Here is a 14,020-nt window from a genome sequence, read left to right as displayed (position 1 = left end):
GCCCTGCACGTGTTCGGGTCCGTTAGACAACATTAACCTCAGACAATGTTTATTCAGTTTAACCATCAACTTGCTCCACGTCATCCAATGGACCTATTAAGGAAATATAAAACTAATGTGCAGTGTGCAGGATGCTAAATTATCCGGTGGCTGCAGGAGAGTTTTTCAATTTCATGCATAATCACGCTTTTTGCAGGCAGACAAATTCTGCACACACAGAGAGAGAGAAAGAGAGAGTGATTCTCCATTTGTCTATTACTCTGACAGCATTCGTTAGATTTGTCCATTCAGGTTTCTAAGAATGCTTCATCATTTCGGTAAATCACCCAGAAGCAACTTGAGTTACATTGTATGGCATTCCTCTCTGAACGCCTCTTTCTTTCTCCCCGGGAAACAGAGGAGTCTTTAGTTATTGCCATACCCTGTTTTCCTGTCATGGTTTTCTTAGTTTCCATAGTAACGCCTGTCCTTGTTGTACATATTACAGTTATTTGTGCTTCTGTGCCAAATCTGTATTTTTTGAGTCCAGGAAAGTAAAACGTGTCCTTCTCAATGGACATCTATCTTTTCTCGTCTGCCATGACTTTTATCTTTCTTTTATCTTCACTGCCGATCATTTTATTTAGTGACCAGCAGAGATTTCACCGATTCCACGCTGACGCTGGTTTATTGTATTTATAGCACCTCACAATACTACTAATACTACTTGAAATTTCAAGAAGACATTGTTACAACCACATATGTCAATTCATTTTGTTGGTAAATTGATGCATAGTTTTCCTATTTTTGCAAATAGAAATCTGAAAAGTGTGATATGATTGTAGAAATGTAGAAAGTAGGGTGTATACCAAGTATTAAACAATGGAGCCCTTTTCACTCCGTTATTTGAACATAGTAATAATAATAGTAATAATAGTAATATCATCTTTATTGTCATTGAAACATACATTGAAACATACATTACAACGAAATTTGTTCTCTGCTTTTAACCCATCACCCTTGGGGAGCAGTGGGCTGCCATGTGCGGCGCCCGTGGAGCGTTCTGGGGTTAAGGGTCTTGCTCAGGGACCCAGAGTGCAGCGCTGGGGATCGAACCGGGTACTTGCATCCTTTTCTGAGTGCAAGCGCGCTGCTCTAACCACTAGGCCAACACTCCCCTAAACATGGAAAGAGTATGGCACTTCTGCAAGTCCAATAAGACATGACCATCCACATAAACAGACAGTATTCACTCTGGAGGAGCTGCAGAGATACACAGCTCAGGTTGTTCACTCCACAAAAGTGGTCTGGCAATAACACATAAAGGGCTGTGTGTGGTGAAAAATTTGAAAATCATCCTTAACACATGATCCCCCTGGTGTCCAGTGCCTTGGAGGTACTTTTCTTTTGCACGGGCAGGGAAGCTGGTTAAAATTGATGGGAAGATTACTAAAGGCAGATACTGGGGAAAATCTGTTTGATGCTGCAAAGCACTTGAGATTTGGTCAAGACATTCACCTGCCAGCAAAGAAACAGCACTTAAAATACAGCCGGAGCTACGATAGTATAGTAAATCTTGGACCAAAGTATATTGATGTATTGGGGTGGCCCAGTCAAAGTCCAGCCTTTAATCCAAATGAGCATTAGGGTCAAGATTTAGAAAATTGATGTCAACAGATGCTCATCATTCAATCTGACTGAGCTTCAACTATTTTACAAGCAAGAAGGGGTTAAAAATGGCTATTTTTGGCTGTACAGGACATGTAGAAACATAACCCAAAAGACACGCATTTGTGAATGCATGCTCGTAGTCTAAATATAAATGCAGGCCACACTATTCAGATTTTCAGATTATTTGTAAAAACTTTCAAAAACCGAACATGTCCAATGCCCTATATGTCTCTCTCTGCCCACTGAGGACCCCAGCCAGTGTTTATGTTTGTATCAATAACTGAGCGATGAGGCAGCACACGCTGAGCAGCTCCAAGAGGGGGATTGTGGGTAATAGATTGTGACAGACTGAGAGGGAAATAGAGAATTATAACATCTCTTTCCATTGACCAGCTGCGGCTTTTTGGGCCGAGCCTCGTTCATATGCATAGCTCCATTTAATCACAGGGTAACTGATGTGTGTGTGTGTGTGTGTGTGGGGGGGGGGTAGTGGCAATGTGCTCGCCACTGCAGAAGATGGCTCTGATGATGTCCAGGAAAGTAGAGTCATTGGAGGTCAGAGTTTTTGAGAGTCCACTTCTGTCCAGATTGTGAGATTTGGTAAGCTTGGCCTCCATAAAAATCTGCCGTCACATACGTCTGAGAATATCTCATTGCATCAGTGAGGTAGAAAATGTGCTTCTTTGATGCTTGGCCAAAGTTAAATAAACATATTTTTCTCTGTCTTCTGTTTTTTCCAGCCCCTCCTGGATGCTCTGGAAGACCTCCCTGAGTGGTACGGGGTTAAAGCCATGCAGGCAAACTGGATCGGAGAGTGCACAGGATGCTACTTTGATTTCAGACTCAAGGTGAAACACATCTTATTCATCATTCTCGGCTTCCTTTAGCTTCTCTTTTCACAACAAGAGTTTTCCCATTATTTCCTCCTCCTCACAATCATTTTCCCCCTTTTAAAAAAAAAAAAAATTGATTGCGGATTTTAAGCTTTATGATTGGATACCTCTGTTTACTGATGTATTTGAATAAAAATGCATTCAGAAAGGCATCAAAATGATTGCTTTTTATTTGCTTTCAATAGCCTTAAACATCTACAAGTGGCAATTTTCCCAAACAGACAATGTCACAGATTATTTTGGAGCAACTTTTCTGAAAGCCATATTTGCAGTTCTTCATAAGTCAGTGGTTTCAAGCTGAGTGGAGACAAAAAGCTCTCTGAGAGGCCTCTGATTGTCAAAACAAGCATCTCTAAAATGTTTTACACAAGTCTGTCTCTTTATTTTAAGAGAAATGTAAAAAATCAAATGTGTCTTTTTATATGAATTATAAACGCTGCATTATTAAACTGACTGGATGACTGCCCTGTTACCTGATTTTACATCAGCCCACGCACAACTCCATGGTACATCAGCTCCCTAGAGAACCAAGCATGTTTATTAGTAAGTCTTCAACCTGATGACTTCTGATAATCAATTAGTGTGTTGTTATTTGATTGCATTAACAAGATTGGGCTATAAACTGTAGTGATTTTATGGTTTTGATAGCTAAATGCTCCACGTGGTCGATCAGGTCTACTGTTTTGGAGCATCAGCTTTAATGAAATTCAGAATTTCTTACCTATGGTATTCAGGGGGTAAGGCTCCATTCAGACTGAAATTAGACCACCTCATGGTCTCTTGTACATCCTCAGCCTTTCAAACATGGCTGGCTCACTGACACTTTGCGGGCAGCTATGACTCTCATGTATTTTGGTACGTGCCTCAACACTGCCATCATGGGTACCGCGACTGCACAAAGGATTTACTAACGATTTGCAAGTCCATATAGATGGTTCCTGTACCTCCACTGTTTGTTTCATCCTTATTGTAGAAGATGAAATGCTAACAATACATTAGCGTTAATCTGGTCCCTAGCATACGTATCTGATCACATTATTAAGCTTATTAGGTTTTGGTGGTCTAAGAAGTAAATTTTTTCATAGAAATTGCTGAATAAAAATATCAACTTCCTTGAGGCAACCAGCCTCTGTGCAATTTGGAGGTGTGTGTAACTCTTCATAGATGGGAGCTCCATCCCACAGAGAATCCAGTTCAAGTTGATCTCTATATGCAAAAGGGCTCCTCATGACATGGTATTTTATGGGGCTAAAGATTGTGGGTTCTTTTCAGCTGTATGATGAGATTCTTCTGATTACAGCTAATGCAGTTATTGCCTCTAACCTATAACCAGAATTTTGTGGCCATGATGTGGTTGTAAGCAATGCCGACATAACTAGTTAGAATCTTATCGGCTTCAATCGTCAAATTGCTTCATACAGCAAGGAGTTTGACTTTGGCTCCACTTTGCTCTCTATGAAGACATTTAAGTAAAATTCAACAAAATATAAATGGAAATATTTTCCTTGAATGCAGTCATGAATAAAAACTGCATGACCATTCTATTTTCCTTTAATTACTTACATCCGGTACAATTAAAGTTAAATTTGTTTGGACAAATATAATGATGCCAACAAAAAGAGAGCGTACCAGTTTAATTTAAGAGGTGATACATAGCAAATCTCCATGGTTTTCTTGATAATAACCAAAATAAGTTCTTGCTTCATTAGCCATGGCACTGTACTGCTGAAAACAGTGCTTTCAGGCATTTAATAGTTAATACTTGATTATATAACCAGTGTTTTGATGACTGTTGCCAAGAAGTTGATGAAAACACAGGTGGTCTGATAAGTTTTACCATGACTGAATATACATTTTAACAAAATATGATTAGATTGATGAAAATATGCATGGTGTCAGCCTGGGGGCTCTGACTGTTAAATCTTAATCAGATTGATAACCTAGGGAGAGAAACTGTCTCTTTGGCAGCTGGTTTTTATAAACAGTGCTCTGTAGCACCGACCTGAAGGTAAAACAATCTAAACAGTTTGTGTGCAGGATGTGTGGGTTCTGCAAAGATGTTAGCGGACCTTTTCCTGACCCTAGACCTCTACAGGTCCTGGATGGAGGGAAGGTCAGCACCGATGATCCTCTCTCCAGATCTAGTTGTTTGTTCTAGTCTAGACCTGTCCTGTTTTGTGGATGAGACTGTGATGGATAAACAACGTACAGACTAACTGCTGGCAAGGTAGAAGGTGACCAGCAGCTCCTGGGGAAGGTTGTACTTCTTGAGTCGATGCAGGAAGTGCAGTTTCTGCTGATCCTCCGTGTAAATAGTATCTATACTGTCTAGTCTTCATATTATCTCATGAATAATCCATGCCAGATCGTGCCTGCCACATTTTATAGATAAGATAAGCTAAACTTTATTGATCTCACAATGGAGAAATTCACATGTCACATCAGCTCTTATAATCAACAGAAGGTGCCCAAAGTTGGAAAAGGTGCATGGAGTATATACAGTGCAATCCAGATATATACAATGGATCGGGAAATAAATAAATAAAAGATTTATGGTGACTTATTTACATATGGATTTAAGGTAAAGGGTAAAAGACAACAGTGCAGTTTCTGGTTTGTTAAATAAAAAAAACAATAAAATAAGTGGGATAACTGAAATAGGTGAAGTCTGTTTTTGTACAGGATTATTGCACAGTTATTGCAGTGTTATTACACCAGGTTATAGTGGCATTGTAAAGTCGGATGGCAGCAGGGATGAATGACCTGCGGTAGCGCTCCTTTTTACACACGGGGTGTATAAGTCTGTCACTAAAGTGTATAGATCTACCGATGCTGTTAACAGGCTCCTCCAGGTCGCACCCAGGACCTGATATGTTTTCCTCCATGATAATAAACCACCTAAATCTCCCCAGGCAAGTTTTTTGCATCCTCAAAACAGTCAAGAATCTTACCTGCTCCATCATGTATGATGGAGAGAGCACTTTCTTCTGGATGTACCCCAGAAAACCTCTCTAGCACCTTATAGAGACCATCCACGTTCTGGCTAATATTGAATGTGGTATGGTCTGAAGGGGGCAAATTAAATGTGATACATTGTTCTTTTTTTTTTTAAATTAAGTTGTTGATTAAATCACTGATATTGAATGACTGTAAAATCTTATTTTTCATCCAAGCAGTGATTGGATACATTTTTTTGCAGTTAAAAATAAAACTGCAGTTAAAAGACCAGCAGGGGTTAGGAGGTGAGTGAATTTGTCTGGTTTTACTTTGCAGATCAACGGCAAGGAGACAGGTGAGAACCTGTCAGCCTACAGCTCTTCCCCAGAGATGGTCTACGGAGCAGCTTACCTGGCCATTCTGCCCTCCCACAGGCTGCTGCATGGTAGCAGCTCTGTCCGCTCTGCCCTGCAGCAAGCGTTTCAGCCAGGGCGAGGTGAACCTCTACGTAGTTTTATTATGTAGTTTATATTCCGTGTGACACTGCGTATTTTTTGTCTGTCAGTATCAGGACTTTGTTGCCTTCCACATTGAGTTACTCCTCTCTCCTGTATCTGCAGAACAAAACAAGTCGAGGAAGTTTTTAAATCTGTAGTCTAGTGGTCTTTATTTGTTTTTGTAACAGAATTGTTGATTTTAGTCTTTGTGTTAGACTATAATTCCGCCATATGTCCATGCATCTTAAAGGTATATAGCCACATTATATGCTTATAAAAAAAAAGACCAAAAGCCGTTTGATCATGATAAAATAAGGTTATATACACCAAGCATCCATCTTGATAGTGTGGTGATGGTCCTTTTTGATCCAAAAGATAATTTCCTCTCGGGCACGATTAACAAATATAAACAAATGTGGCGCCATCTAGTGACAGTATCAAGGACTGACATAATGCCTGTTTGCCTAATTTATAAATCAATTGTAAATAATGCTGGACCGAGCCTGACCCGCTGCAGTGCCTCGCAGTGAAGCGGCAGCTCGATGTGGTCGAAGACCAACGAGCCTCATATCAGAACATTTACTCACATCAGTCAACTCTGTGGTCACATCTGATCAATCGCAGGTTTTCTTGGACCTATCTTCATTTGTCTTGCTGGGAGATGCTAATAGCCGTTAGCCGCTTCCTTGTTTTTAACCCCTGCTGCACATGCGCGAAAAGTACTTTTGTTAAAATCATAAATAACACAAACAAAATGAGCAAAAATAAAGCATAAAACACCAAAACAACAACTAATAAGCCCACAGCATGTGATAATCTTAAGCATAAAAAATGTGTATGCAACCAGAGTGAACTGCTGACGTATAAATAAAAAAAATAAAGTAAAATAAAGTGGCTATGACTGCTGTGTTAAACAGTTCTTGAAAACTGAGTCTCTATTTGGAGAAAGAACTGTCTCTCTAACTCCTCATTCAACCTATCTTTGTTATTCAGACTCCCTAACAGAGGTCACTGCTACCAACTTACTCACCGGCCTTGAGGTTCCTGTGGTGATCTCCCACAAGGAGGCGTTCGATGACTATCTGGACACTGTGATTGGTGAGTTCAGGGGCATGTGTTTGCTGCTGGTGGCCATATGTAGAACAGGCTGCTAGTAATGTTCTGGAAAGCTTGTATTTCTGTATATTTGTTCCAAACAATGCGACGAATGCCCACCCACAGGGTGTTTGTGTCAGAAGCTAGGTGAAACCGAAGGGATTGGTAACAACATCACCAACATGTTTAGCAATACCACAGGGACGGCTTCTCGTTTTTGCTCCTGGGATAGGTTGTTTATTTGTAAAAATGTAAAAAATATGTATATGTGTGATTATTACTGTATGTGGTTTTTTTTTTTTCATGCAGTTAATGTTTGTGACAGGTATTCCAGATGGCAGTGAGGAAGACCTGTCTGTAGCCAGAGCACTGAATCTGAGTTGGACCCCTGTGCTGAAAACCCACAAAGATGGAGGACAAACTCTGATTAATTCTCAGGAGGTCGGCAGTGATGATGCGGATGAGCATGACGATCATTACGCTAGTTCATCCTGCACTAATATTTAGAAAAACAATAACTTCTCTGCCATCGTGATTTTGGTGCAGTTCTCAGACCTCACCAGGGAGCAGGCGTTTCACTCCATCACCCAGAAGGCCAGAGAGCAAGGCGTCGGAGGCCATCTTACCAGCTCCAAGCTCAGGGACTGGCTGATATCCAGGCAGCGTTACTGGGGCACACCCATCCCAGTGGTGCACTGTGACTCCTGTGGCGCTGTCGCCGTCCCGGAGGAGGAGTTACCAGTGACTCTGCCCAAGGTGCCTTCTCTCACGGGAAAAGGGGCGTCGCCTTTGGGAGCTGTTCATGATTGGGTCAACTGCAAGTGTCCCAGGTGGGAAAACACATTTACAAAGCACATATTTTTTATTTGCTTATTACAAAAGGGAAAGTTTTCTTTATCTCTATGTTCTCATCCAACACTATAAACGATTGTCCTCCTTATAAGAGCTGTGACGTTTACAAACAAGTTAAATCTATTTAATCAGGGTCACAGTTGGGAGCCGTGTTTTGTGGACAGGCACAAAGGGAAAGAACAAAACCAGGAAATAGTCTTCTCAGGGCTGTTTTGAGATTCATAAAGAGCAGAATCTAAGCTTACTAACGACATCAAACTTGTGAAAATCAAATAAAATTTGAAAAAGATATGATCATTTAAAAGTTTGGCACCCTGCAAAGAAGATTATGGAGAAAACAGGCCTCAACGTTTCTTTAGAACCACCACCCGGCAGAGGGGTGTAAACAAAAGCTGTTAATTTGAATTGCTTTGCATACCTTTCAGCAGCTCACCCCTCCCAGCCCTGCCTGTCAATAGATGGTCTCTGTCAGCTCATTGCACTGTGATGTGAACCAGCAGCACTCTTTTTCTACATATAGAGCATTTACAGCATTGCATTACAATATTTGTGTTCTGTGCACTGAACAAACATCTTTTAAATTACACATAATTTAACAGTAACACAAACAAATAAAATTCAGTGAAAAACTTAAAACACTGAATTCGATTTTAGTACAGCTGCTGAAGTTTGTGCTGCGTTCTGCTGTGACCTCGGCCCAATTAGATCTGTTGGTTATTTTTGCTGGCGGGTTAGCTGGCACGTACGCAGCCTGACACAACAGTGTGCAATTGGCACACCATCACCGCAACGGTTGAAAAGGGAGAAATATATATTTTATGTTTTACGTTAGATTAAAAAATGCATAAAATATTTTGTCACTTATATCATGTTTGGATATTAAAAACAGAGAGCTACATGGCTTTAATTTCAATTTGATGCACCAGAATATTTTATTATATTAAAAATCCATGACAAACTGACAAGTATTCCAGACTTCACGCCTTCGATGTTCCACCAAAATCTGCGATGTTCTTCTCCATTTTGTTGTCTGTCTCCTGCAAATGTACTCCCGATAGCTTCTGATACCTTATTTCTCGTCGTTCTGCCTTGAGTCCGTATAAAAAGTTTCAATAAGCTTTCTTAATATCTTCTAGAAGCTAAAAAAAAAACTCTCTAAAGTCCGCAGGTGCAATTTATTGCGCTTGATCTCCTTCTGATGCAGAATCTGAAGTGAAACCCAGCGTTTCATATCCTGATCAATATTTACTCCCGGAGCGGAGAGCTGGAGCGGCACCGGTGCAGTTCTTGTGCAACCCGTTCAGCTCGGTCCATCTTCCCCAGCCACAGAAACTCACAGTTTCTCTTTCAAACGGGTTAATTAGCTGCATAAGTAGCCATCTGCTTTCTGCAGGCATGCAACTTGTTGGCCGACAGGCATAATAAAAGCCTGCGCTAAGCCACACCAAGGCAGTATACAAATGAGCAGCGGCTTTCCCCGCCCAGACATGCAGATGCAGCTCTGGGAATTTTAAGCTGAAAACATGTCGAGTTTAAACACAAAGTTAACCTCCAAAATAGCTATTTAAAAAATTGAGTGTTTTTTTTTTTCATAACTTGAGATAGCATATTTTGCAATAAAACGAAAATCACTATTTTCTCATAAATTGAAGGTTTATCTCTGTTTTCTCCGTTTGTTCTCTGCCGACTTGTTCCTACTTTTGCTGTGGCGGGTCACATATGTGGTGCCTGTTTGATAACTTATAAAATTTTGCTTAGCTTCCTAAGTGTTGTACAAACGGCCCAAATGTGAGCGCCTAGTATGCAGCAGTCTTGTGGGAACAGCTCACTTCATTAAAGTGAGTGTCTGATGACTCTCAAAGGGGTAATAATGAGCCCGAGCCTAAACAAAAGCTGTAGCACCTAGGTGTACTACTCTATTGACAAAACTCGTTAAGCAGCCTGTCGTATTTACACAAAATATTAACACATTTAATTCCAGGTCAATAAATAATAAAAAATCTAAAATCAATTAAAACAAGATCAGATATTAAACCTAGTTTATATGCCCCATATGCAAGAGTTAAAGCTATAGTTGGTAATCCTGTTCAGAAATACTTTTTGTTATACTGGGTAAAATGGTCCTTCTATCCTGAAAGAAGTCAATATGTTGTGTCCCTTCAAAAAGGGACTTGGAGAAACTTCCCGGAAAAATCACAGACTCTAGCTTTAAATCAATATTTCATGATTATTCAAACTCTATCCCACTATTAGAATATATATAATTGCAATGTTAGTGTTTGAATTAATCTGATCCAAGTGTTTCCTTATTATTCCTTCCTGTGATTATTAATCGGATGAAACGACTTCCTAAAGATAAACAAACTACGCATTTTGAAAGCAGTAAATCCTCCAGATCTGGCCCCCTTCAAAGTACCATTATCACAACTCTTTAAAATATCCTGTACCAAACATCCGTACTGAACTGTCTAGTTCTGTAGCTAAATACTCACTAATATTTTATTGTCAAAACACCAAAGTAATACTTGTATTTGTGCAAGGCACACGAGGCTCCATGAATTACTGAGCTAATACACCACAGATTCAGTCACTTACAGGTCAATTATCTTTTCTACTTACTAATATCTCTAACATCTTGTCTGAATAATTTCATGGAGTAATCTGATGGCTCTTCACGCCCTTTGCCCTGAGGTCTTTGTTCAGCTGTAGATCCTCCTGCTAAAGAGGTTTTGAGTAAGTAGTCATTGCCAAGCACTGCAGGCATCAGCGCACAGAATCCCCATTTAGATGCTTGATATTGTTTATGTTAGTCTGTCTTATTTGTTGTTTTTTTTTACAACAACATGAGTGATCGGGGAAATTATGCAGAGTACTGTGAGTCAGAATTGAATTATGTGCGAACCCTCTCCGGTGGCTGTCTCTGCTCTGCGTTTCCTGTGTTTCCTCAGGAGACGAGCTCCGACAAAACGAGCCTGCTGTCAGGCGGCTTTACAAGAACACGGGGCGCTGACAGAGAGCCTCCAAATTGTGTGATTAATACTTTTTGTTCAGACCGGCTTATGCAATAAGTGGCATGTGTGGCAGGGGCCGCATGAGATAATGTCGGAGGTTACGTAAACCAGCTGTGCCTCGAAAGAGACGCTCAAACTGAGGACATGCACTTGCATGAGCCTCCTGCAGACAGACGTGATCTCACACACACACACACACACACACACACACACACACACACACACACGCTCGTTCTCCACTCAGCGACTCACTGGATGTGTTTGGAAATGCACAACGACTACTCCTCTGGCGCCTCCGGAGTCCCTCGCTGGCATGGGAATTCCTCTCTGAATACGACTAATCACCGTCAGGGCTCCATGTTGATTAAAACAAAGGCCTACTCAGTCGCAGATGGCACAAGTCATCAGATTGTGTTTACTCAAAAGTTGCTGGAATTGCTTCCCTTCAGCAATGATTGATGCTAATAATCGCCGAAGACGCCGTTATCGCCCCATCCACCCGTCTCCCCCGCTGTTGTTAAGTGCCTGTCGAAATTTGTTCCCTTCACTCGTGGACCATGTCCAATTAAAGTTTGAGTGGCGCGCAGACGAGCGGGGTTGGTGAAAGAAACGGTTTTATCTGTCCTTGAGGAAGTCATTTCCTGCGCGCTCATCTCGTCTCCGACCCTCTGCAGATCTGTAAATTAGCCTGCCAACTGAACCCTGCTTCAGCTTTCGCCTGATTAGGAGTGTGTGTGTGTGTGTGTGTGTGTGTGTGTGTGTGTGAGCTTTATGGATCCACAGGTAAACAGACAGACCACCTGGTTCGCGCAGCACCAAGACATCGGCTAGGCAGGCTCACAGACACACAACAGATGGAGCTCTGTTTTCTTTGGGAAGAGGACTTTTTCTAGAGTGGGCAGCTGCCTCCCTTTCCCCCGCATCTGTTCGAGAGCCTTTTGGCTCTCTCCCTGGCTCGTACTCTAAAGGCACTCTCACACTTTAAATACTTATGGGCACACAGATTTAGCCGTCTGGCTTTGCTGTTGGGCTCCTTCCATGGCGTATATGACTGTTGTCTGCAGACACAACGCTTTTGTGTTTGTTAATCTGCTTCAGAGAGTGACTTGCAGAAGTATTTCACATCTTCTCGTGTTACAACGTCAAACTGCGATTGATTTTATTGCAATCTTATGTGATAGGCTTGCACAAAGTAGCTTATAAATATGGAGTTGAAGGAAACATGGCTTTCGGTCTTTCTGCCAATAAAAATCTGAAAAGTGTGGCGTGCGTTAGTAATGAGCATTGCTGAGTCGTCATAGGACCAACTTTTGATGCAATTGCAGCCTCAGTCTTTTTGCACATGTCTCCAGCCAGCAGAGAGAAAAATATTACACTTTCTATATCTGTAAAACAGCTCATGTTTGGTCAGACTGGTTGAAGAGCGAACAGCAATTATCAAACCTCGCTACAAATTATCAGCTCTATTTACCTCTAGACTTTGGGCAAATTTTTAAAAGATTATTTATATTTTGATCTAAACCATTCTATTTTACCTCTGGTTGTATGTTTACGGTCATTGTTCTGCTGGAAGGTGAGTCAGTTTTGAGGGTTTTGTTGCCTTTCACAGGTTTTCTTCTAAGATCCAAGATCAAGATCATCCAGCATTTGGCTCCACCCATCTTCCTATAAACTCTAAAGAGTTTGCCCGATCTTACAGACCCCACATCATAATTCTGCTGCTACCTTGTTTCACTATGGGAATACTGTGTTTACTGACATCATTCATTATCTTATAAAATGTTTTCCATAAAAGGTTTTTGCTCTTGCCCTTCTTGCTTTAAAACCACATTTGGACAAAGGGACTCACGGTTCTCCTCTCAACAGATTCTTCCACCTGAGCTGTGGATCTCTGTAGCTCCTCCGGAGTAGCAATGAGCCTTTTAGCTGCTTTTCTCAGTAATACGCTCCTCATCCAGCCGGTCAGTTCAGCTGGCTTGTTGCCAGCCGACATCTAAAGCCAATTGATTGCACTGGATTTTATAAATGGGTGTCAGAGTAAAAGGGGCTAAATACAAATGGACTTCACACTTTTCAGATTTCAGTTTGCAATTTTGTGTCGTCTTCCATGCACCTCGCAGTTACGCCCTACTTGTGTTGGTCTATTACATAAAATCAGTAAATAATATGAAGTGAAGTTTTAGCTTTTAACAAGACAAAATCTGAAAACTTAAAGGGTAATTACGTTCTCAAGGGCACTTTTTCTTCAATCTAGCAACCAACTGGCTTGCAAAACAATCAAAGTCCTTATAGATGCTGCTTTCTCATTCATACTTTTGTGCCGTTTCTTAACTTTAATGGACTTTGTGCTTTTCATCGATGACTGATTCTTTGTTAGACCGCCCGGCTTTCATCCCGTGAAACAACACCTGGCTTCCAAACATTAACCTTGCTACACCTTAGCCTTGTTGCCAGGCAACCGTCAGCTCTTACCTCATCATTACAGCCTTATTATAGACCGGTATGGTAGGTGGTCGCGGTGTTTGTGTCTGTCGGTGTGTCTGTTGGTGAATATGCGATTTAAAAGTTTTGTCTGTGAGACGGGGAGAGCGTTCGACAGACAGCGACACAGAAGGTGCAGGAAGCTGCACCAGCCGTCGTTCCCCGCTCTGTGGCGGAGCTCTGAGCCGCTTTTTCTGTTTATCTTTCTGGGACTCTGATTTTAAATCAGCTGGGACTCATTATAAACTAAAAGGCAGACACTCACTGTTCCATGAAATGCTTGATTTCTAAAGCAGTCAAAACGCCCTCCAAAAGCACATTTCCTCTGAATGTCTTTGTCAGCGTCATTTTCTGCACTGTGGAAGTGCTGCTGGCAGATCCGCGTTTTGCATCCCAAGTGCTGTTTGGCTTGGACAGAAACGGGGGCCATGAGGTGGCATTTCCAACTCAAACACCCCATCAGAGATAAAGCCTGTCCTGTTAACACAGACTGTTAGTGGGGGCACAGGAACAGAGCTGCGGTGCCAGTCGAGCTTCAGCCCTGCTGCTCTGCAGAGGCGTGACCCTTTCAGCCAGATGGAGTCATTTTTAGACCGTCAAACAC

The 14,020-nt window shown here is 41.4% G+C and overlaps 1 protein-coding gene across 3 annotated transcripts in view; it reads left to right on the top strand.

Annotated features, from left to right (window-relative positions):
• lars2 (leucyl-tRNA synthetase 2, mitochondrial) overlaps positions 1-14,020 on the top strand; it is a 108,081-nt gene that overhangs the window by 53,921 nt on the left and 40,140 nt on the right. For all 3 annotated transcript variants that reach the window (XM_012852042.3, XM_036131298.1, XM_036131292.1), the window contains exons 8-12: positions 2,391-2,498; positions 5,817-5,976; positions 6,971-7,075; positions 7,398-7,513; positions 7,619-7,902. In XM_012852042.3, the coding sequence (XP_012707496.2) occupies positions 2,391-2,498; positions 5,817-5,976; positions 6,971-7,075; positions 7,398-7,513; positions 7,619-7,902 (773 nt within the window). The remainder of the gene's footprint in view (positions 1-2,390; positions 2,499-5,816; positions 5,977-6,970; positions 7,076-7,397; positions 7,514-7,618; positions 7,903-14,020) is intronic.

This window comes from Fundulus heteroclitus, chromosome 3, assembly GCF_011125445.2.
Source record: "Fundulus heteroclitus isolate FHET01 chromosome 3, MU-UCD_Fhet_4.1, whole genome shotgun sequence".
In the NCBI taxonomy this organism is placed as follows: Eukaryota; Metazoa; Chordata; class Actinopteri; order Cyprinodontiformes; family Fundulidae; genus Fundulus; species Fundulus heteroclitus.
Note: the sequence above shows the minus strand (reverse complement) of the source record. Positions and strands in the feature narration are given on the sequence as shown.